Genomic DNA, 23,716 nt, shown 5'->3' with positions numbered 1-23,716 from the left:
CTCTAAATAAATTGTTGTGATTCAGGGTCAGCCTGTGGGTTCGGCAGTTGGGTCGGATGACTCAGAGGAGGAGGGGGGTGTTGAAGACCTTGCTGAGGGGGTTGAAGATCTTGCTGATGATAGCCCTCAGCCAGGCCCCTCCCACTTGGTCACCATGGAGACCCAGCTGTGTGAGCCTGACAGTGTGGATGAAGATGACCCACAGCTGGCCCTGTTCAAGGATGCCCGACGCAGGAGGCAGTCAATTAGGAGTAAACAGAGGAAGGCAATGGGGCTTCTCGGAAGGAGGCAGAGAGAAGCCACGCCCTGAACTCTATATAAGGGGAATGTGTGGGAGGGCTGGTTTGCTGAAGGCAACCGCTCGGATGGTTCATGTTTCTTAAAGCTCCTGTTTCTTGGTTCGTGTCTTGTTTGTTTTTGTAGCTATAAATTTGGCAGGCGTAATTCCAGCCTCTTGCCGGTTGTAAAGGGGTTGTCCCTGCCTTTTCTGCAGGGTCGGTAGCAGGCTGGTACAGAACATAAATGTGCGGAAAGACACTGCTGCGAAGCAGGTGTCCAGGCTGGAGATGAGTCAGAAGCACAACTGCAAACCATGGACCTGTGTTTAAGGTTCAGCAGCACCCTAGACACATCCAGGCAATGGCAGGTACATTTAGTAAATTGACTGTGGTTGTTTCTTAACTGCTTTACTCTGACATTTTATTTAGCTAACCTTTTCCCCTGGGACAACTGCTTTTTTTCCTTTCCTTTTACAAATAAATTTCCCAATTGTGGTTGTAAGTCAAGAATTACCTCTAGAGCCAGAAAAGAATGCTTAACTCTTTCGTTGCTGGTTGCTTTTTCAGCTGCTCCTGTTCCAAAGTGGGAGGACCTACCTAGGCAACCTTGGGTGATGTTGAAAAAAGAAGGATGAGATACAGTGGAATTGGATTTTATTAGCCTTGGTGTTCTCAGGGCTTTAGCAACACTGGGGGGGGGGGAGAGAAAGAACTTCAAAAGCGATGGTATTGTTGCAAGAAAGAGAACGAAGGACGTATTTCTGAAATTTGGAATAGAAAGTTTAGCTTTGGGAAGATTAGGATAGCAATGACGTCCTTGGTAACTGTCCCTCGATATGGCTCGCCGCACAGCACAATCAGGCAGATGTTTAGGCTGGATCTGGCATTTTTAATCCCGCTATCCAGCCCTTCGTGATTATTATCAAGTTTCCCCAAGCACTGCCAACTAGGTGTGATAGAAAGAGACTTCAAACTAGCTTGCAGTCGGCAAACATCTCCGTGCAAGAAGAAGAAGAAGAAGGAAAAAAAAAACGAAAAACCTGTTTGGCCAATTCTGCGGAAGGATTGCCAAGAGCTCTCAAGCCTTTCTGGTTTTCTTGTTCCTTACCTAATCTCTGAAGGAAGAACCGGAGGGGTGGGTGGTTGGGTGCCTCTTTGAGGCCAAGCTCCTGGCCTTGTGAAAGACAAAGCCTGCTTCTTCCCACAGGCCAGGCCAGCTGAAGACGGAGTGGTGAACGGGAGGCTGGGCACAAAACAAAGGGCAACTTTGCGCACCCTTTTGAGCTCCTTCTGGGGGATTATCGGCTTGGAGAACAAAACCGGGTTAGATGTGGAATTGAGATGGAAAGAGGAGGGGGGGGGCGGGCTTGGCACCAGTGCCTGGCACAGAGCAGTCTTTTTCCTACGTGTACCCTTCCTAAATTCCATATTTAATTATATTAAATGCTTTTAATCGGAGTCCCACGCAACAACCCACGCTCCTCTACGGGTTTCCACCTTCCGTGGTTGCATGTTCCACCCCGGAACCTGTTGTGCTGATTCACACAACCGCAAAGGCTCAAGGGAACACACATGGTTGTCATGCCTTAAGAAAAGACGCTGCCTGGCCTGACTGATTTCACGTGGTTTTTCAATATCCCAGCTCGTTCCGAGCCAACGGCAGATCAGGTGGCAGCAATAAATATTTTATGGGGAACACTAGAGTAACTGGTTTGGATCTCTCTCTCTCTCTCTCTCTTTCACACACACACACACACACACACACACACACACACAAAAGGCCTTCTTCCCTTGGGTTGCCTTCCTGGCTGCCTAAATGTCACAACTGGGGCTCAAATGCAGGACCGCAGCCCAAAGTCTTTGGCACTTTGGCTTTCAGACTGCTGAAGCTTTTGAATTCAGACTTGTTGCAAAATCAAACCCTAGGTTCAACTAAATCTGGATTTCATCAAGGCTTAATCTGAAAGAAGAATATTCAGTTGACAGCTGTATGGTAAAGCTCTGGGCCTGTTAATCAGAAACGAACAGAACCGGCTCCAATGAATCTCTCTCTGGAATCAACTTACTGTAGGTTCCCGGTTGTAACACTTGGTTAATTTGGAAAAAATGGCTACGAACTGTTTTGAGCATTGTAAGAGGAAGCTATGTTAGTCTACGGTAGCCAAAATTCAACGTGTCATGTTGCACTTTTTAGTTTATTATTTATCTATTTGTATCCTGCCTTTATTATTTTTTTATAAATAACTCAAGGCAGTGAACATACCTAATGTTTGTTTTCTTTTTCTATTTTTTTCTATTCTAACAACAATGCTGTGGGGCGGGCTGGACTAAGAAAAAGGGGCTGGCCCCAAGTCACCCAGCTGGTTTTCAAGCCTAAGGCAGAGCTAGAACTCCCAGTCTCCCAGTTTGAAGCCTGAAGCCTTCACCACCAGACCAAACCGGCTCTCCAACTTTTCAACGGACATATTGTATTAAAAGGCCTACTACGCGATCGGACTCCTCCTGATTATTGACTGAAAAGGGATTTTAAGTTCTGTGGACATTTCAGACCGCAAAAGAGCTTGCTGGACTTTCGCAGGTGTTACCTTTGCCCTGTTGCACCACAAATTGGGAAACCTTTTGTAGGACCAGAGTCCATTTGCAATCAGGTTAAATCTTGGAAGTGACATTTGCAAAGAGGTTCTGCAAAAAAACCAGGCCTGGATTGCACACAAAGTGGCACCTTCACAGAACAGATTCTTTGCTATCAGGGTCTGCAGGACTTGGCTAATAAATTCTGCAAGGCCGGATGGGCGGAGAGAGAGGTCTGTGCGTGTGTGTGACATCAAGCAACCCGGCCGGTGAAAAACTCAGAATACAAAAAAGGCCTCGAAAGATAGCAGAGAGCAGCAGAAAGAGGAGCGTGTGTGCCAAAGTCTAATCTACATCGTCTAATCTGAAAACCATCTTGTGCCAATCCCAACTGATCCGGCAGGGAAAGCATGTTGCAGATCCTGTCTAAAAGAATTTTGACCAGCAGGATCTAGGAAGGGAGCCCTCTCTGCTGTTGCCCCCCCCCAGGCTTGCCCTCTCTCTTCTGGCCTTCCAGAACACCGTCCAGATCTGGTTCTGCCAATTGGCCGGGGTGGGGGGGGTGGGGGGGGTCTAAGAGTGCTAGGCAACCCTGGAGGTGGTGAGGTGGCTTGAAGCTGCTCCCTCCGCCTCTTCCAACTGTCTTAAATTCTGTTTTTAATTCTATTTTAACTCTCTTTCTAGCAGTATGGTTTTTACTGCTAATCCATACTTAGCTGCAAAGGGCGTGTAGAAATCTGATAAATAAGCAAAACAAGAGACTCGATCCTTGCACTAAATGCTTCTAACGTAACACAGCAGACCTCAAATCCAAAGGAATCTACTTTAGAGAGTCTGCAATTCTGCCTTGCATAACCCCCACCCCGGGGATTTGACTGCAAGTTGGGGGTCCTCCCTGGGCCTTGCAACTTGGGGATCCTCTCTGGCTGATTGACTGCAACTTGGGGTCCTCCCAGGGCCTTTCTGGATGACTGCAACTTGGGGATCCTCTCTGGCTGATTGACTGCAACTTGGGGGGTCCCCTCTGGGCCTTTCTGGCTGATTGCAACTTGGGGATCCTCTCTGGCTGATTGACTGCAACTTGGGGGTCCTCCCAGGGCCTTTCTGGCTGATTGCAACTTGGGGATCCTCTCTGGCTGATTGACTGCAACCTGGGGGTCCTCCCTGGGCCTTTCTGGCTGATTGCAACTTGGGGGTCCTCTCTGGCTGATCTACTGCAACTTGGGGGGTCCCCTCTGGGCCTTTCTGGCTGATTGCAACTTGGGGATCCTCTCTGGCTGATCGACTGCAACTTGGGGGTCCTCCCTGCGCCTTTCTGGCTGATTGCAACTTGGGGGTCCTCTCTGGCTGATTGACTGCAACTTGGGGGTCCTCCCTGGGCCTTTCTGGCTGATTGCAACTTGGGGGTCCTCTCTGGCTGATCGACTGCAACTTGGGGGGGTCCCCTCTGGGCCTTTCTGGCTGATTGCAACTTGGGGGTCCTCTCTGGCTGATTGACTGCAACTTGGGGGGGTCCCCTCTGGGCCTTTCTGGCTGATTGCAACTTGGGGATCCTCTCTGGCTGATTGACTGCAACCTGGGGGTCCTCCCTGGGCCTTTCTGGCTGATTGCAACTTGGGGGTCCTCTCTGGCTGATCTACTGCAACTTGGGGGGTCCCCTCTGGGCCTTTCTGGCTGATTGCAACTTGGGGATCCTCTCTGGCTGATCGACTGCAACTTGGGGGTCCTCCCTGCGCCTTTCTGGCTGATTGCAACTTGGGGGTCCTCTCTGGCTGATTGACTGCAACTTGGGGGTCCTCCCTGGGCCTTTCTGGCTGATTGCAACTTGGGGGTCCTCTCTGGCTGATCGACTGCAACTTGGGGGGTCCCCTCTGGGCCTTTCTGGCTGATTGCAACTTGGGGGTCCTCTCTGGCTGATCGACTGCAACTTGGGGGGGTCCCCTCTGGGCCTTTCTGGCTGATTGCAACTTGGGGGTCCTCTCTGGCTGATCGACTGCAACTTGGGGGGGTCCCCTCTGGGCCTTTCTGGCTGATTGCAACTTGGGGGTCCTCTCTGGCTGATCGACTGCAACTTGGGGGGGTCCCCTCTGGGCCTTTCTGGCTGATTGCAACTTGGGGGTCCTCTCTGGCTGATCGACTGCAACTTGGGGGGGTCCCCTCTGGGCCTTTCTGGCTGATTGCAACTTGGGGATCCTCTCTGGCTGATCGACTGCAACTTGGGGGGTTCCCTCTGGGCCTTTCTGGCTGATTGCAACTTGGGGGTCCTCTCTGGCTGATCGACTGCAACTTGGGGGGGGTTTCCCCTCTGGGCCTTTCTGGGGGCCAGGGATCTCAGACCACCACCCCTCCCCCACCACCCGGGGACTCTCAGGGGCGCCCGACTCTCCTCCGGGGCTTTAGGCGCCCGGGGGGGGGGGTCCCCGGGGAGCGGGCGGTTTAAGCCTCGGCGGGCTCTTGGCTCACCGGGGCCGTAGAATTTCCGGCCGCGGCTGACGTCGAAGACCTTGCCGTTGAGGCCCATGAGGATGCGCGGGTTGGCCAGCCCGTCGAAGGGGCGCAGCTGGGCCAGGGTGAAGTCGCGGCGCTTGAGCTTGGGCAGCGGCGGCGGCTCCTCCTCGCCGTCGGGCTGGGCGCGCGGCCGGTCCCCGCGCACGATCTGGTAGAGCAGGAAGAGGCAGAGGCCCAGCAGGCTCAGGTTCAGCGGGGAGCTGACGATCTCCAGCAGCAAGCCCGGGCCGCCGGCCTCCGCGCCCTCTGTCGCCGCCGCCGCCGCCTCCTCCTGCCCCGCCATGCCTGCTCGGATCGCGGAGGTCGCTGCTGCTGCTGCTGGCTGGCCGGCGGAGGGAAGGCGCGGGATGGAGGAGAGGAGGAGGAGGAGCCGGGGCGCGCAGGGAAGGCGGGTCGGCTGGGCGGAGAAGACGCGGCTGGCCAGGCTGCCTCCCCGGGCAGGTTGCGCAAGCGGCGATCCCGCCCGGACGGCAGCCAGCCACCCCTGCCTTGCCTTGCCTTGCCTTGCCTTGGCTGCCGGCCGAAGCCGCCCTTGCAATGTGCCCAGCTCGGAGCTGCTTCTTAGGCTGGCCATGAGCCAGCGGCAACGCCTGGCCTCATTTCTTCTATTCTTCATTTCTTTCTTCTATTCTTCATTTCTTCTATTTCATTCCATTTCCTCTTCTAGTCTTTCTTTATTCTGTTCTATTCTGCTCTGTAAGTCTATTCTATTCTCTATTCTATTCTTATTTCTTTATTCTATTCTATTCTATTCTATTCTATTCTATTCTATTCTTATTTCTTTATTTTATTTTATTCTATTCTATTCTATTCTTATTTCTTTATTCTATTCTATTCTATTCTATTCTATTCTATTCTATTCTATTCTATTCTATTCTATTCTATTCTATTCTGCTCTGTAATTCTATTCTCTATTCTATTCTTATTTCTTTATTCTATTCTATTCTATTCTTATTTCTTTATTCTATTCTATTCTTATTTCTTTATTCTATTCTGTTCTTATTTCTTTATTCTATTCTATTCTATTCTATTCTATTCTATTCTATTCTATTCTATTCTATTCTATTCTATTCTATTCTGCTCTGTAATTCTATTCTATTCTATTCTCTATTCTATTCTTATTTCTTTATTCTATTCTATTCTATTCTATTCTTATTTCTCTATTCTATTCTATTCTATTCTATTCTATTCTATTCTATTCTATTCTATTCTATTCTATTCTATTCTATTCTATTCTATTCTATTCTATTCTATTCTATTCTATTCTCTATTCTGGACAGCCAGTTGCCTGGAATGGGGTAGTAGGGTCTCCCGACGGAGCAGGGGGTTGGACTGGAAGACCTCCAAGGTCCCTTCTGGCTGTCACAGGTAGCCCTCGACTTACCACAGCACGTTTCGTGCCCATTCGAAGTTACAATGGCACAGACGGCCGCCACGGTCACATGATCAAAACTCAGCCGCTTGGCAACTGACTTATATTTGTGACGGCTGCATAAGTCTCTGGCTCATGGGAGGACCTTTTTTTTGTAACCTTCTTAGAAGTAAAGTCAACGGGAGGTCCAGATTCACTTAACGACCGTGTTACTAACTTAACAGGTGCAGTGATTCTCTTAACAGCCATGGCAAGGAAGGTCATAAAAGGGCAAAACTCAGTCAGCAAACGTGTCACTTAGCAACAAAAAATTTGGGCTCAGTTGTGTTCATAAACCGAAAACTACCTGTACTGGAGGCTTTTAAGAAGAAATTGGACAAACATTTGTCTGAAATGGTATATAGGGTTTCCTGCTTAAGCAGAGGGTTGGACTAGATGACCTCTAAGGTCCCTTCCAAATCTGGCGTTTTGTTAAACGCTCTGCTAAACTCTCAGGAAAGATTTTCCACTAGAGGAGAAATCTTAAGACGAAGTTTTCTGGGCTTAGCACGGAGTGTTTCAAGGAACACAACCGACAGTGGCCCCTAAGAAGTCTAGGCTGGAGCCCCCACGTTTCTCAACCTCAACAACTTTTAAGACGGGCAGACTTCAGCTCCCAGAATTCCCCAGCAAGCTAATTATTCTCAGAATCCCCCACCCATCTTAAAAGTTGCTGGGAAACTTCTAGAGAAGTAGTTTCCTAAGCCTTCATAATGTGATGCTATGTCTTCCTGACAACTCCTGCAGAACATGTGGTTTATATTTTCCAGGTTAAAGATTAATACCCTGGTTGTGTCGAGACACCTGGGGGGTTTGCTTGTCAAGCAGTAATATCAATAATGGGACAATAAAGGAGAATATTTGTAGCTCAGGGTTGAAATGAGGGGTCCTTGGGGCTCTGTGAACTGGGTGGCTTTTCTTGCGGACGTCTCATGACCCAACTAGGTAACATCATCAGTGCTAGCAAGGCACCAAATCTTCCTATTGCCATTGGAGATAGTCAATTCCCTTCCCTCAGATTAAAATTATAAATAAACCAGGGTAAAACATTTAATCTGCAACCATTATGTTGCTCAGAGTTACGCTTGTGAGTCCGGCGGCCGTATCAGTGATGTAAACAAACAAACAAATAAATCCTTTAATCAAAAGTTCCCACATCATCTGGTTGATTACGGCCTGTGGCAATCAACCCTGATTGGCAACATCAGAACTATCTGGATGAACATCTACACGCCCTGTATGTGCAATTCTCTTCAAGATGCTTGCAATATCGATCCTGTAACCTCACTGCTCTTTTTAAGTGACCTCAATAATGAGAAAAACAAAATGGCTTTAAATGAGAATTTAGGGCACTAACACTATTAACCTGCTCCATTGATGTGCCCTGAGTTATCTTCCCCTCCAATTTTCACACACCTATCTCCTTTTTCTAGTTTCTTTTTCCCCCTGATTACCTGTTTGTCAAGTAGTTGCAATCATGGACATTAAAAACAAAAACCAAACCAAACCAGAATGTATATGCGGATACTCTGGGCCCAACATGAAATGGATTTCAGTAGAAAGCTGCAAATGGTCAGCTGCCAAGAGTTGCTTTGATTCTGGCAGCGTAGAAATGTGTTTAATAAATAAATTGTATACTTAAATGCTCATTGGCATGCACCAGATTTATTTATTTAGATAAATTCAAATAAACATAATGCAAATAAATATGAATTTATTTGCTACCTGTCTCGTGGCAAATGACCCTGTTAGCATATTTCCTGTCCTGTTTCCTAAAAAAAAATATTGTAATTTTTTAAAAAAATGAACAGAGAACTAGCATATAGAAAAAGGCCAACTTCGAGCATAATCTGCATTGCTGATGATCACTTTAGCCCTGATGTCATTTTGAGACGAGTGACACTATTGAATACAATGGTGGCTGGTTGCACCTGGACGTTGATTCCCTCTCTGATCGGCACGCAGTCACTATGTTGTGTGTCCACAACCTTTTTTTGGGGGGGAAAATAATAATAATAAAATAAAACACAGATTAGTGTATTTGGATTTTTGCAGAGGTTAGAATTTTGGGGTATTTATATTTAGGAAAACAACAGATTTTATAACTGGAATTTTAGTTCTGTTTTTCCCCACATGAGGGAGTGTTGGCACTAATGAAGGAGGATTCAAGATTTTTGAATTGAACAGGGTAAAAAAAACCTATAAAATGCAATTGCCTTGCTTTATTTGTGGAATTCTGCAGTTGAAGGGGTAGAAAGAGAGGGACCCACAGATTTTATTTCTTATTTTTTTTTAAAAAAAAAAACAACTTAACCACTACTGGAGGCCCATGGAAGGATTTCAGTACTAAACAGTGCAGTTTCCAATCCAAACGCTGGGTTCACACATTGGACAGTGTCTTCATGTGTCTTAGTTGTGACACCGTATGGCTGCAAGCTTAGCTTATTTATGCGTTTGTTTAATCAACTTGTACAGCTGCTCATCTCAACAAGTGACTCTGGGCAGCGAACAACAACAAACAGAATAAATATAGTTATCAAAATTCAAAGCCACAGCAGTTACAAAGAACAAAGTCAACAGCGCCAATACAGTCAGGAGGTGGTGTTTTTGCACCACCTGGGTCCCCAAATGGGTCTCCAAGTAGGTCTATAGAACCATGGTTTGAATTGGTAGGCTCTGAAATGCCCTCTTGAGCTTCAAATGAAGCTCAACGTATCTTTGAATAGAACTTTATTAAGTTTATCTGGCTGCCCATCTGAACAAGTGAATCTGAACAGGGAAACCATCTTAAAGTAAATTTAAGAACAATTTCCTCTTCCTCCTCCTCCCATCTCAAACATAAAAAATAGAATACACAGCAGAGATCACAGACGGCAGTTGCAAGCCCAGCCAGGAGGGGGCGCCCTTCACACCCTGTCTGGACACAGACCCAGTGGAAGCTTCCAAACCCTCTTCAAGGGCAGCCCCAGGGACAGCGCCCGGCAGTAGTCTTTCTCAACTCCTCTGCCTCGCCTCCCAGCGGCGGGCTAAAGCGGTGGATAGCACCCCAGATAGAGGATCAGAGCCGCCCCAAGATAGAACCGGGGCGTTCTGCCCGTGCTCCACGATGCTCTGCGTTTCCCGCAGGCGCTGCACGCTTGACCCACGCGGGGCAAAAGCCAGCGGCTGCAGGCGGGCGACGCGTGTTCGGGGCTAGCGCGCGTTGCAGGGACGAACCCCGTCGTGGAGCGTCGAGCCGGAAGATGGGCGCATCGCGCGTGTCGTGGGAACGCAGCCACGGGGAGGGCTGGGCAGAGCCAGGGAGCCGAGAGCAGGAAGGCGCCCGGCGCTGGCTCCGGGCGCCCGGCAGGCAGGCAGGCAGGCAGGCAGGCAGCCTGGTCCTCTCCCCGGCCGGGAACGCCCGTGGGCGGCGACTGCTGCTCGGCGGGCCGCGGAGGGAGCTGCAGCCCGAGGGAGGCTGGCGGAGGCAGGAGGCCCGCGGGACGGCGAGCGGCGCCCTCGGGACAGAGGGACCCGGCGGGCAGGGCAGAGGCCTGGCGGGTAACCTGGGCGGCAGGTACCGGGTCTGTGTGCGTGCAACCCTTTGCAAGATGCATCGGGAGGAAAGCAATATGGGGGTGGAGGGGTCCAGCTCTTTCTCCCACCAACCCCCCACCCCTCGCTTGCATTGCCCCCAGAGGGGCGCTGGGCTGAACGGCACCTTCTTTGCAAGGGAAAGGGTGTGTGTGTGTGTGTGTGTGTGTGTGTGTGTGTGTGTCCTGGATGGAGAAACCTCTGCCCTCTTTCCCTCCCCGCCCCCTCTCCGTCGGGGCTCTTTGGGGACCCGTTGGGGGAAACTGGGGGAAACGCACTCTGCCCATGCTCGGAGGCGCTCTCTCCCCTTGCTTTAGCTGCCCTGCCGGGGGCTCGGTTCGGGCGGCCGTCCGCCCGCAGCTGGCTTGGCTCGGGAGTTGCGCGATGCTTGTTAAGGAGGGTGGCGGTCCGGGCGCTCCCGGGACGGGTCGGGGCATGTAGTGGCCCGGAGCTGTCGGAAGAGAAGCCGCCCTGATCAAAACCACGCGCGGCTCTTCTGAAACAACGCCGTTTCCCCCCCCCCTGGCGTGGGAAATCCAGTCCATTTAGAATGGGGGGGAGGGCAGCTGCCCCCTCCCTTAGTGACCGGGGAAGAACCGGCTGGCCCGAACAGAGTTTGCTGTAAAGGGACCTTCATCCCTTTTCCCGTTCCTAGAGAGCGGATGGGGGGTGGGACTTGACTCCCCTAAGGCAACCTCGGCTCTTTTATGACTCATGGACTTCAACTCCCAGAATTCCTGAGTCAGCTATGCTGACTCAGGAATTCTGGGAGTTGAAGTCCATGAGTCATAAAAGAGCCGAGGTTGCCTACCCCTGCCCTAACCTAACCCGATTTATTTCCCAGGAAGCTGTGTTTAGAACAGGACCCTCATGGTGGGACAGTGCAATGAAGAACAGGCTGGAAATCTCTTCCTTGAAAGTGGTGGGGGTGGGTGGGGGAAAGATGGGACCCTCCTCCTGACCTTAATCCCGAAGGCCGGCCAGCTCATCCCCCAATCTAAGTTGAAAATGGTGGTAGAATAAGAAGGGTGAGTAGTTAACAGGGGATCCAAACTGTGCTTCTACCTTATCCTTCTTCCTCCACACTTCCTGTCTTCTAAGTGCCCAGATTTGGTTGTGCTTCCTGGCGGGTTGTCCTAAATCAGTGTTTTTTGAACTTGGCAACTTAAATGGTTTGGTGCTGAACCCCCAGAATTCCCTAGCCATCACATATGGCCTTCAGCTCCCAGAATTTCCCAGCCATCACGTATGGCCTTCAACTCCCAGAATTCCCCAGCCATCACGTAAGGCCTTCAACTCCCAGAATTCCCTAGCCATCACGTACGGCCTTCAACTCCCAGAATTCCCCAGCCATCACGTATGGCCTTCAACTCCCAGAATTCCCAGCCATCACGTACGGCCTTCAACTCCCAGAATTCCCCAGCCATCACGTACGGCCTTCAACTCCCAGAATTCCCTAGCCATCGTGTATGGCCTTCAACTCCCAGAATTCCCCAGCCATCACATATAGACTTCAACTCCCATGTTGGCTGAAGAATTTTGAGTTGAGCTGGACACGTCTTAAAGTTGCCCAGTTTGAAAGGTTTTGTTCTAAACTGATTACAGTGCTTGGAGAGTGGATTTCTAAAAGCACATCCTTTGTGTGCCTTTTGCAAGTGTGTAATGGAAATGTTGTATTGTAGCAGAGAATGGCTCTGTTGTTGACGTGACTGGACAAATGTTCCTTCCTCTTTAAAATGCAGTTTTAAAGAGCTTTTATTCCCAGACCAGTAACATGACAATTGTTACAGTTTGGTCTTCTTTACAAAAGTTCATTTTTCATACTTTTCTTTCCCTGCTAACTTTTTCTTTTTTCTTTTTCTTTTTTCTTTTTTTAACAAAAGCTCACTTGCCACAGTTTTGTTTCCGGCTAACTTTTTCAAAACACCAGTTATACAGCCTCGTCTCATTCTTGCAAGACCATGTTCTTAGCTGGAGACAGGGCTTTTTTTTGTCACAGAACGCTCAGAACGGAGTTCCGGCACCTTTTTTGGATGGAACCTTGTAGGATAGGCAAGGCGGGTTGTATGACATGTGTGAGTTCCGGCACCTTTTTCCTTTACAAAAAAAGCACTGGCTGGAGAAGTATTTGGATTAACTGTAGCAAAACAACCTTAACTGGCTAAGTTGACAGAACTTCCTCAGGATCCACTTTTACTTAGCAAATTACCAAACCGGTGATAAACCACAAACAAGCAAATGTCGTTAAAACTGAATATATTATGTGAACTCAAGCCAATCTTAAGCTTAAACTACATCTCAGCTCTGCGGTTTAGTCAGGGTGTTTTACTCCCTGTCTTTGTGCAAATCCGGTTGAGTTTAATGTTTGTTGGGTGCTTGCTCAGTTTTAGCGTAGCTTTCTTGCAAAACCGTAGATTACGTGGTGGGCAAACGTCTGAATAAAGCTGAGTAGAGCAGAGCTTCTGCTCATATTTTGTCTTTGATTGGGACTGTGTATTCTTCTGCATTTAAATAAAGTATTTTAGGTAGCAGAGGTCCTAGGGAAGAGGTCCCCAGCCTTCTGGGCACCAGGGACCAGTTCCGTGGAGAGAGGTTTTTCCGTGGATCGGAGGTTTTGTGTGCTGCCTGCACCCCACGGATGGGACTTTGCTTCTTTGTGTGGACCAGTTGCTGGCATGCCACAGCCCGATACTGGTCCATGGACCAGGGGTTGGGGACCCCTGTCCTAGGGGACACAAAAAAAATCCACAGCATTCAATCACCTGATTAGTAATGGAAGACCACCAGGAGATGCAGGCTTGGTTGGAAAAAAAAATCTCATTCAAGGCAAAGCAAATAATTGAATGACATTGATGTGATAATGTAGTCAGCAGAAGTTGTACACTGCACCACTTAATGTTAGAAACATTGCTAAATAATCAACCCAGCTCAGACAGCACCAAGGACCCCCACATATTCATAGTCCTCAACTTATAACCAAAACTGAGCCCAAAATTTGTTGCTAAGTAGGACAGTTAAGTGAATTTTGCCCCGTTGTATGATCTTTCCTGCCACAGTGAATCCCTGCAGTTGTTAAGGTAGTAACACAGTTGTTAAGCGAATCTGGCTTCCCCATTGACTTTGCTTGTCAGAAAGTCACAAAAGAATGATGAAGACTTTTCCTTCAACAAGAGGATCACATGACTCCCGGGCACTGAAACCGTCTTGAGTACACGCCAGTTGCCAAGCATCTGAATTTTGATCACGTGACCACGGGAGGGATGCTGCAATGGCTGTAAGTGTGAAAAACAGTCCTGAGTCCCTTTTTCCCCCAGTGTTGTTGTAACTTCCGATGGTCACTAAACAGACAGGGGTAACTTGAGGTCTCCCTGTAACTAGCAATCACTTGTCTCTCTAGAAGCAGCCGGGAGTTATAATCCTGCTGAATTAACACTTTAAATTCGCCTTCCTCAGTCTGAGGAAGATGATGGCCAAACCAGGGATGAATTGTGTGAGTTTGAAGGCCACGCCATGTAGAGCAGGGGTCCCCAACCCCCTGTCCGTGGACTGGTACTTGTCCGTGGCATGCCAGCAACCGGTTCGCACAAACAAGCAAAGCCCCATCCGCAGGATGCAGGCAGCACACAAAACCACGCACTCTCCGGTCTGCAGAAAAACCTCTCTCCACGGAACCGGGGGTCCCTGGTACCCCAAAGGTTGGGGACCTCTGATCTAGAGGAGAAGGTTGATGAAAGCATCTCTGTCAACATTATTATCTGTGATACAAATTTGCTTCTTGACACATGAGGAACTTCTGGATATTTTCCAGACTCCTAACAGTCGAAGCCTTGTGTTGCAAGATCTTATTCCGTGGCTCAGTCTTCCATTTTGAGGAAGTATCCATTCACACGTGTCTTACAATTGAACATCCGTGTTTCGTGGAAGGCGGGAGAAGTCCCTCCATTAGGTGGAAGCTTTCTTTTTTGCGTTCTAGCTGAGGTTGCTCACCTTCTTCTCTTGAGTGCCATCGGCTGGGCCAGCCGTGTGGTCAACCTCCAGATCACTAGTTAGATCGTTTGAGCATCCAGACGTGGAAAGGTGAACCAGGGCATAAGGCAAAAACGATGGTCTTTCTGGCCCCCATTTTGGTTCACCTTAGGCCCATCCTTAGAGGAGCGCTTTGTCTCTCTCTGTGCTACTCCATTTCTACCTTGCAGCCCTCCTAACTCCAAAACAATCCAGTCCTGTTAGATCAGCTCGACCGGATTCAAACATTGCATAAAGCCAGAAAGGAATTTGTTTGCATAATGTGTAAACTCAGCCTTAGGGGGTTTTGTATGTATGGTTGGCGTATAATAAATAAAGCATGGCTCGGAGCTCGAGGTAGGGGTGAACCCAGCCTTTTGGGGCTCCCTCTACAAATCATGGTGGAGAGAAGAGTGGCTTGTTTCAACCTGGGGAAACAAAATGGCAATGGGAAAATTTATGTGTGTGTAGCTCACAGGCAGAGTTTTATACTACTTCCCTGACGGCTGAGCGAGTTGAAGATTTAAGCTTTGTCTGAACTTGCCTGTCTGTCTCCTTATGGATGAAAAGAAATTCCATAGAAGATGTTGGCGCCTGTCCTTTGCACATGTAAGTTTGGCAAACTAAGGTTTGACAGTATATGTTTGGAAGGAACATACCCCAACTTAAAGGGATTTAATTTGTCCGGGATAGGCTGCTAATGTTAAAATAGTTTTTCTCCTTGCAGGGATAATATGCCTGATATTCCTTGGTTTATACAGGTAATCCTTGAGATACTACAGCTCATTTGGTTTCTGTCTAGAACTTACAATGACAGTGAAAAAAAATGACTTTTCACACTTACGACCACTGCGGTATTCCAACGGTCACGTGATTAAAATTCAGACGCTTGGCAACTAACTCGTATTGATGACTGTTGCAGTATCCCGGGGTCACAAGATCCACTTTTGCGCATTTCGAAGGCAGAAGGTTTTTTTTTTTATTATTAAACTGTAACCTTAAGCTCAGTCTAGATTTATTGTGGTCGTGGACCAGCACAGAGGAAAGACAACAAAATGTCAGTCAGAGTTAAAATATATTTGTAAAACCATCTAGCATTAAGTGAGATCCAGGATGGAAGCCTATATTAAATTACAATGTCAACGCTAAAATTACATTAAACAGAATGACATCTCAGATTGCCATAAAGTAAAAGTATCTAAACTTGTTACATCCACAAAGTAATCAGACCTAAAATGTAATGACTTACAGTTATCAAGAATGCGTTGTGGGATATTGGCCCATCAGCTTCAAGCAAACAGGAATGTTGGTTTGTTGGAACTTGCTTAATTGGAAATGAATCAAGTAGGTTAGCCAATGAATCTGCAGCTGTTCTTCAGAACAAAAGACTTCATGTGTTTACGTGAGTTATTGCAATCCTAATTTTCATGTTCATCTTTTTTTTCCCTTTAGGTTTTAATGTTTGTATTTAAATCTTGCATGCAGTGATTGTTTTTATTCTGCTTTTTGATGTTTACCTCCAGAGGTGCTTGCTGAGATGGGTGGCTTTACAAATTGATTACACAAAAGAATTACAGTTCAGGTTTTGGCTGAGTCCAGCTTAGATCACCCACAGAATTGTATTGTCTGACCTTGGCCTCTCTCTCAAAACAAAGCTAATCCAAGGGCTGAGATTTGACCATAAATCATGGCTTAAACAAGCCGCTGTGGCTGGCTTCATCACGTACACTATACCCAATCCAAACCAACCTACGTTTCGGCACTAGGCATTATTTAAATGAGACCAAAAATTTAACTTTGCAAAACTGTAAGCATTGGATCTCTCTGAGGAAAAAAACATACAGACAGAAAAAATACACTCTTACGACCTCAATTGTCTGTTGCTAAGCAAGACATTTTTTAAGTGAATTCTTGCCCCCTTTTACTGCAATGGTCGTAAGTGTGAAAAATGGTCACTTTTTCCAGTGCCGTTGTAACTTCCATGGTCACTAAATGAATTATTGTTAGATGAGGTTACCTATATTGGCAAAGAATTACCCAAACAACAGTATTCTTTCTTTCTTTCTTTTTTTCTTTGCAAGGAATCAGAGAGAGTTAATTTTTATTTTATCGGTCAGGCAAATGGGGAGGATGATTTCGTGATGAGCTGCAAATACAGTTTGAACCGCTTGAGGAGAGTTTAAAGAGTGTGTGGCAAACAGATATTTAGGTAGACTTGTCCCAGCTTCTGCCAACCTAGCAGTTCGAAAGCACGTAAAAATGCAAGTAGAAAAATAGGGACCACTACGGTGGGAAGGTAACAGCGTTCCGTGCGCCTTTGGCGTCTAGTCATGCCGGCCACATGACCACGGAGACGTCCTCGGACAAGCGCTGGCTGTTCGGCTTTGAAGAGTCGGAAACGACTAGCACGCATGTGCGGGGGAACCTTTGTTGTTGTTAGCTGCGAAGTCGTGTCCGACCCATCGCGACCCTATGGACAACATTCCTCCAGGCCTTCCTGTCCTCTACCATCTTCTGGAGTCCATTTAAGCTCACGCCTACTGCTTCAGTGACTCCATCCAGCCACCTCATTCTCTGTCGTCCCCTTCTTCTATTGCCCTCGATCTTTCCCAGCATTAGGCTCTTCTCCAGTGAGTCCTTCCTTCTCATTAGGTGGCCAAAGTATTTGAGTTTTAGCTTCAGGATCTGGCCTTCTAAAGAGCAGTCAGGATTGATCTCCTCTAGGACTGACCGGTTTGATCGCCTTGCGGTCCAAGGGACTCGCAGGAGTCTTCTCCAGCACCACAGTTCAAAGGCCTCAATTCTTTGGCGCTCAGCCTTTCTTATGGTCCAACTTTCACTGCCATACGTTGCAACTGGGAAGACCATAGCCTTGACTATACGCACTTTTGTTGACAGGGTGATGTCTCTGCTTTTTAGTGTGCTGTCTAGATTTGCCATGGCTTTCCTCCCCAGGAGCAAGCGTCTTTTAATTTCTTGGCTACAGTCCCCATCTGCAGTGATCTTGGAGCCCAGGAAAATAAAATCTGTCACTACCTCCATTTCTTCCCCATCTATTTGCCAGGAATTGAGAGGGCCAGATGCCATGATCTTGGTTTTCTTAATGTTAAGTTTCAACCCAAGTTTTGCACTCTCCTTCTTCACCTGCAACAAGAGGCTCTTTAGTTCTTCTTCACTTTCTGCCATTAGAGTGGTATCATCTGCGTATCTTAGGTTGTTGATATTTCTTCCAGCAATCTTAATTCCAACTTTTGATTCATCTAGCCCTGCCTTTCTCATGATGTGCTCTGCATATAAGTTAAATAGGCAGGGCGACAGTATACAGCCTTGCCGGACTCCTTTCCCAATTTTGAACCAATCAGTGGTTCCGTGTCCAGTTCTCACTGTTGCTTCTTGACCCGCATATAGGTTTCTCAAGAGACAAATAAGATGGTCTGGTACTCCCATCTCTTTAAGAACTTGCCACAGTTTGTTATGATCCACACAATCAAAGGCTTTAGCATAGTCAATGAAGCAGAAGTAGATGTTTTTCTGGAACTCCCTAGCTTTCTCCATGATCCAGCGTATGTTGGCAATTTGATCTCTAGTTCCTCTGCCTCTTCGAAATCCTGCCTGCACTTCTGGTAGTTCTCGATCCACATACTGCTGAAGTCTAGCTTGTAGGATTTTAAGCATGACTTTACTAGCATGAGAAATGAGTGCAATGGTGCGATAGTTTGAACATTCTTTGGCACTGCCTTTCTTTGGAATTGGAATGTAAACTGATCTTTTCCAATCCTGTGGCCATTGTTGAGTTTTCCAAATTTGCTGGCAAATTGAGTGTAGCACTTTTACTGCATTGTCTTTTAAGATTTTGAATAGCTCAGCTGGAATACTGTCACTTCCACTAGCTTTGTTGTTGCTCAGCTTTTCTAAGGCCCACTTCACTTCACATTCTAGGATGTCTGGCTCGAGGTCAGTGACCACCTCATTGTGATTATCAGGGACGTTAAGCTCATTCTTGTATAGTTCTTCTGTGTAATTTTGCCACCTCTTCTTAATCTCTTCTGCCTCTGTTAGGTCCCTGCCATTTTGGTCCTTTATCATGCCCATTTTTGCATTAAACGTTCCCTTCATTTCTCCAATTTTCTTGAAAAGATCTCTGGTCCTCCCTATTCTATTATTTTCTTCTATTTCTTTGCACTGTTCATTTAAGAAGGCATTCTTATCTCTTCTAGCTATTCTCTGGAATTCTGCATTCAATTGGGTGTATCTTTCTTTTTCTCCCTTGCCTTTCGCTTCCCTCCTTTCCTCAGCTATTTGCAAAGCTTCCTCAGACAGCCATTTTGCTTTCTTGCATTTCTTTTTCTTTGGGATGGTTTTGGTTGCTACCTGTTGTACAATGTCGCGAACCTCGGATGTCACATTAAGCAAGTATCCTTGCAACCAGTTTGCAAAGCTAGCTTAAAATTCTGACAGGAGAATTGGTTCTTAGTCTGATCAAGTTCCTCAGTTTTTATTCTATCTTTGGCTCAGCCAAGGAAACAATTGACAATTTGGTCCAGCTACTGTGTTTTTTCTTTTTTATTGTTTTTTCTTTCTTTCTATTTTTACTTCTTTCTATGTTATGTGTCCGATTTTCTTCAGGATGGTGTTTATTTTTTGCAGCCTTTCCTGGACAGAGCAAAAAAAAAAAAGACAGGGTTCACACATTGTGCTAAGCCACAACATGGCTTGCAGAGTTGGGCCTTTTAATCTTGTGTGTATGGGCTTTTGCAAACCAGGGTTCATAGCTTATTGTTGTATGAGAACTTAGCCTTTGGTGCGCAAACCATAATTTCATGAAATAGTTTGGGGATTTCCTATGGCTGGCTGGGGAATTCTGGGAGGTGAAGTCCACACATTCTTCAAGTGTCTAAGGTTGAGAAACTACGATATAAGATTTCTTTCTTTTTTAAAAAACACATCCAGCCTCGTTGGCTTCTTTAGAATAACTTGCAGGCTTATCTCACGGGGAAGGCTCTGAAATGGCGTGAATTAATTGCAAATCCTGCTTAATAAAATGGATAAGACGGGTGCTACATTAGATTAACCACGTTTCCCACGTATTTCTGATATGAATGCTTCCACTCTCTGAGTCAAACCAGCAGGATGCCTGCAAAATTAGACAGATCTCTCCAACTTCTGCAAAAGTTTTTAAAAAAAGGGAAGCAAAATAAGAAGCTCAAGAATGACTGGCCACTGAATGTTGCTGGCCACTGAAAGAGAAGGGATTGGGTGATCTGGTGGGAAGTCTAGTCAGAAAAAAAGAACACGTTGCAACAGTTTTGTTGCATTTTGTCATTCCCCTTTGCCAAAAGGAACAATTTTATATTCTTCTTGATAAACTGTTTACTCTGATGCTTTAGTTCCCTCTCTCCTTCCAAATGTTTATCTGGAATGATTAAAAACTATCCTTTTTCTAAAAAAAATAATAATTTCCCATGGAGATGGGACAATTCCTTTCTCGCTCGTCCCAAGGCTCTTGTTATCTTTGCCAAAAAGAGACAAATGGTTACGATTTTGGGCTCAGATGCTGCGGTTTGCTTGAGCTGGAAAGAGAGAAAGAACAGAGAGAGAGAGAGAGAAGAGAGAGAAAGGGGAAAAGAGAGAAGAGAGAGGGGAGAGAGAGAAGGGAGGGAGAGAGAGAGGAGAGAGAAAGAAGGGAGAGAGAAAGAGTGAGAGAGGAGAGAGAGACAGACAGCAAAAAGACGGGAGTGAACAGCTCTTACCAGGGTTGGGAACAATTCTGCAAAACCTACTGTAACTTTACATCGTATCAGCAAACCGGCTGTTGTATCTTTGTGGGTTGCGTTGGGAAATTGGCAAGTGTGGATTTAAGTGTTCAGTTCAGCAGCTTGATGGGGGCGGGAAACGCTGTTCTGCCTGCAAGATGAAGGCTCAAATATTTGTGGATTGACGGGCTGTAAATTAAAGGATCATGGCAGGTTTTTACAACTGTCTGAAGACTAACAAGTAAGTGGTTTTAATTTACCCTTTCTTGCTTTCCTTCCCTCCTCTTCCTTCCGAAGGGAGCCCAAGTCAGCGGATGCTGGAAAGCAAAACACAACTCCTTACTCCTGGTGCTTCCAGCTTGTTCCTTGTTGCAACCTCTGTGCTTCTGTCATAAATAGTTTGAGGCTGTAAACCTACAAGCAAAGTCTGCAGGTTTGAAGATGCCTTTGGAAGGAAAGCTTGCTTATATTTGGCAGAGCAGTTTGCTAGTAAAACTTCTGGCTTTTCCTGAAGTGCTATTAAATAATAAAAAAGGTGGGGGGGATATTGATCAGGAACACCACAATTCTGTGCAGGTTTATGAGAGAGAGAGAGAGAGAAAAAGAGAGAGAGAGAGAGAGAGAGAGAGAGAGAGAGAGAGAGAGAGAGAGAGAATGAGAGCGTACTTCATAGCTCTGGGACCAATCATTTCCCCCCCATACTAAACTGGTTAGTGATTGTAATTGATTAGTAAATTGATTAGGGTGCGATTTCCTTGCATCAGGAAGGTTGAATGAAATGGAAGAGGAGGGTCCATCACTGGGCAGGATTGGAACATAAAATAACTTAAAATTCCCTCTGATGGCTGGAGAGTTCTGGAAATTGAAATCCACCTACAGTATCTCAAAGCTGCCAAAGTTGAGAAAGACTGGCTTAGACAGACCATTGGTTAGATTCACACAGTATGTTAAAACCTAAACCTGGATGAACAAAACCCCAGGGCCGTGTCCTCGGGATGTGCTTTGCCTACCCAAGCAAACTAGGTTCCCTGGGTGACTTTTCATCAATACACTGATCCGCACGCTGCCCAGCTCTGCTTTATTAGAGATTTAACGCGTTGGGTTAGCCAGGCCGCATGGTGGTTGGTTATATGACTTTGGAGAACAAAATGTGGCTATCAAAACCAGTTTATGACTGTAGGCTGGGTGTAAAGGAGGGCCTTGTAACAGAAAAACAGAGTTGGAGGGGACCTTGGAGATCTTCTAGTCCAACCTCCTGCTCAAATAGGAGACAAGCGGCTGTCCAATCTCTTGATGTCTATGGCGATTCTCCGTCATCCAGGTCATGGTTGTCCCAAAGATGCTTTCTCTCCCCCCGCCCCACAAAGCAACTGGACTTTCTTGTTTTTCTTTGAAGACATTTTGCTTCTCATCTAAGAAGCTTTCTCAGCTCTGACTGGATGGTGAGGAATGGGAGGATTTATACTCCTTGTACACCGCTGGTCATTTGCATCTTTTTAGAGAGTCGTTGAAGCCACCTGGAGGTTTATCTGTGTCCTCAGGGTCACCCCAGTAGTGCAGATGGGTGTGGAGTCTTCTTGGAGCTGCTGAAAGGACCGTGTTGTAGACTGGAGATAGATGAGGTCGTATCCCTCCCCCTCTGTTGAGAGAGGGCTGTTCACTTTTGACCTAGATGGCTTCTTTGACCCCTCTTTCAAACCAGCCGTCCTCTCTGTCCAAAATGTGGACTTTGCTGTCTTCGAAAGAGTGGCCTTTGTCTTTTAAATCCAGATGGACTGCTGTATCTTGTCCTGATGGGTTTGTTGTCCTAAGTTGTCCATTCTCTTCTTTAAAATGGAGCACCCACAACTCCAGGAGGCCAGCCGTTCCACTGTTTAATTGTTCTTCCCGTCTTCTGTACCAGGTCTCTGGAGCTTTTCTTGAGTTCCACCTCATTCGATATATTCTGTAAAAGAGATGTTGATATCAGTAATGCTGTCTAGACCAGTCTTTATCCAAAATGGTTTGGTTTGATAACAATATTTTCACAACCACCTTCTTTGGGGTCCCGGTAACTGGAAATTTTATTGAGGGCTGGAACTCGATTCGTATTTGGATGGGGGACTTTCAGAAAATCTAAAACTGTACACAAGAATGGGATTGAGACTGGGATTCAGGTGGCCCAGAATGGAGATGTCCTGGTCCACCAAATATTGTTGATCAGTGGGTTTTTCAAACTTGGCAACTTGGCAAAATGTGTGAACTTCAACGCCCAGAATTCACAACTGGACGGGACTGGAACATCAAATGACATGAAATCCCCTATGCTGGCTGGGGATTCACACATTTTAAAGTTGCCAAGTTTGGAGAACTGGGTACATATGGATGTTTGATGTTACTATGGCACAGTTGTTTCTGGCAACCCACCTCAAGGGCGCCTTGCTGGTTGAATTCCTTGACCACAGAACATCTGTATTGAATCCAGTTGGACTCAAATAAACTAGGGGGGAAATTTAATCTCTACACATTGCCTCCCACTCCCCCTTTAAGCCCCCCTCCCCCTCTTCCAAACCAATTGAAATGTAATTGACTCTTTCTTCAAGCACTGCTGAGTCTTTGCTAGCTATTTGAAAAACGCCAAGCATTCTTCAGTGTTGCTGTGATCATGTTCCAGGAGTATGATACCATATCCTGCGTTTAACGGGGCTGGGGGTGGGAGGTGGAGAGGAAATGAGAGGGGTGGGCAGGAGAAGCGAGATCATTCTTGCCTTTTGCATTTTTTTTTAAAGAAACAAGGGGGGTTGGGGTGGGACAGCCTGGGGGTGAATTGGAAACACATTGGGTCAATGTTTGTGAGGTTGCGAAGCCCTGAACAGGAGTTGGTGTTTCTTGCTGTCTTATAGGACAGGCAAGAAATAACACTATGCCACACCAGACACTTCCTCCACAATCTGACCGGTGTCACAACTGCAGTTCAGAACTTTTGAGTAGAGGTAAACCCACACGTCGCACGAAAGCAAGAGTTGTTTGACCGCACACTTCCTGAAATAAAGTTGAGAGGGACGCCTTCATCCCTCATGCTTGGCTAATAAATCCTGCTTCAGAAATCACAATGTCTGCGTGCGTGTGCATGACACACCCAGCCTAAACTCAGCTGCATTATGATTTAGCGGGTTGGGTGGCCTCAAATCATAGCGTGGGGCATTTGACGTGTGCTGTGTGTGACCTGCTCAGCACAAAAAGGGCATTTGTCCCACCCTGCTAGCTGTGCTCAGCTGAACAGGAGGTCGGACTAGAAGACCTCCAAGGTCCCTTCCAACTCTATTATTCTGTTACAAAGGGACAGAAGTGTGTGTGTGTGGGGGGGAGGCACACTCGACTCACCATTTGGAATGAAAAATGGGGGTGCTCACTGGGGGTGGTGGAGTAGCAGATTGCACAAGCTCGGAGGACGAATCTTTACCCTCATCCTACACCCGAGCGACAGATATTCGCCGGCATTGCAGATTGTACAAAATTTGGCCCAGCGTGAAAGATACAAGTTGTGTGACTCAGGCAGGGTTTTTTTTTCCCCCCCATTGCTGGGTGTCGCGTATTGTGACCCATTTCCCCCCCCCCCCGTTTCTTTTCCTTTCTGT

The 23,716-nt window shown here is 46.9% G+C and overlaps 1 protein-coding gene across 2 annotated transcripts in view; it reads right to left on the bottom strand.

Moving 5' to 3' along the window:
- PGRMC1 (progesterone receptor membrane component 1) overlaps positions 1 to 23,716 on the bottom strand; it is a 98,421-nt gene that overhangs the window by 3,929 nt on the left and 70,776 nt on the right. Inside the window, exon 2 of one of the 2 annotated variants that reach the window (XM_081336539.1) lies at positions 5,313 to 5,678. In XM_081336539.1, coding sequence (XP_081192665.1) covers positions 5,313 to 5,640 — 328 coding nt within the window. In that variant the 5' untranslated portion in view covers positions 5,641 to 5,678. Of the gene's footprint in view, positions 1 to 5,312; positions 5,786 to 23,716 lie in introns of those variants that run through there. The other variant, XM_081336538.1, reaches the window with a different exon arrangement.

This window comes from Vipera berus (genome assembly GCF_964194415.1).
Source record: "Vipera berus genome assembly, chromosome: 11".
Lineage (NCBI taxonomy): Eukaryota > Metazoa > Chordata > Lepidosauria > Squamata > Viperidae > Vipera > Vipera berus.
This window is presented reverse-complemented; position numbering and strand designations above follow the sequence as displayed.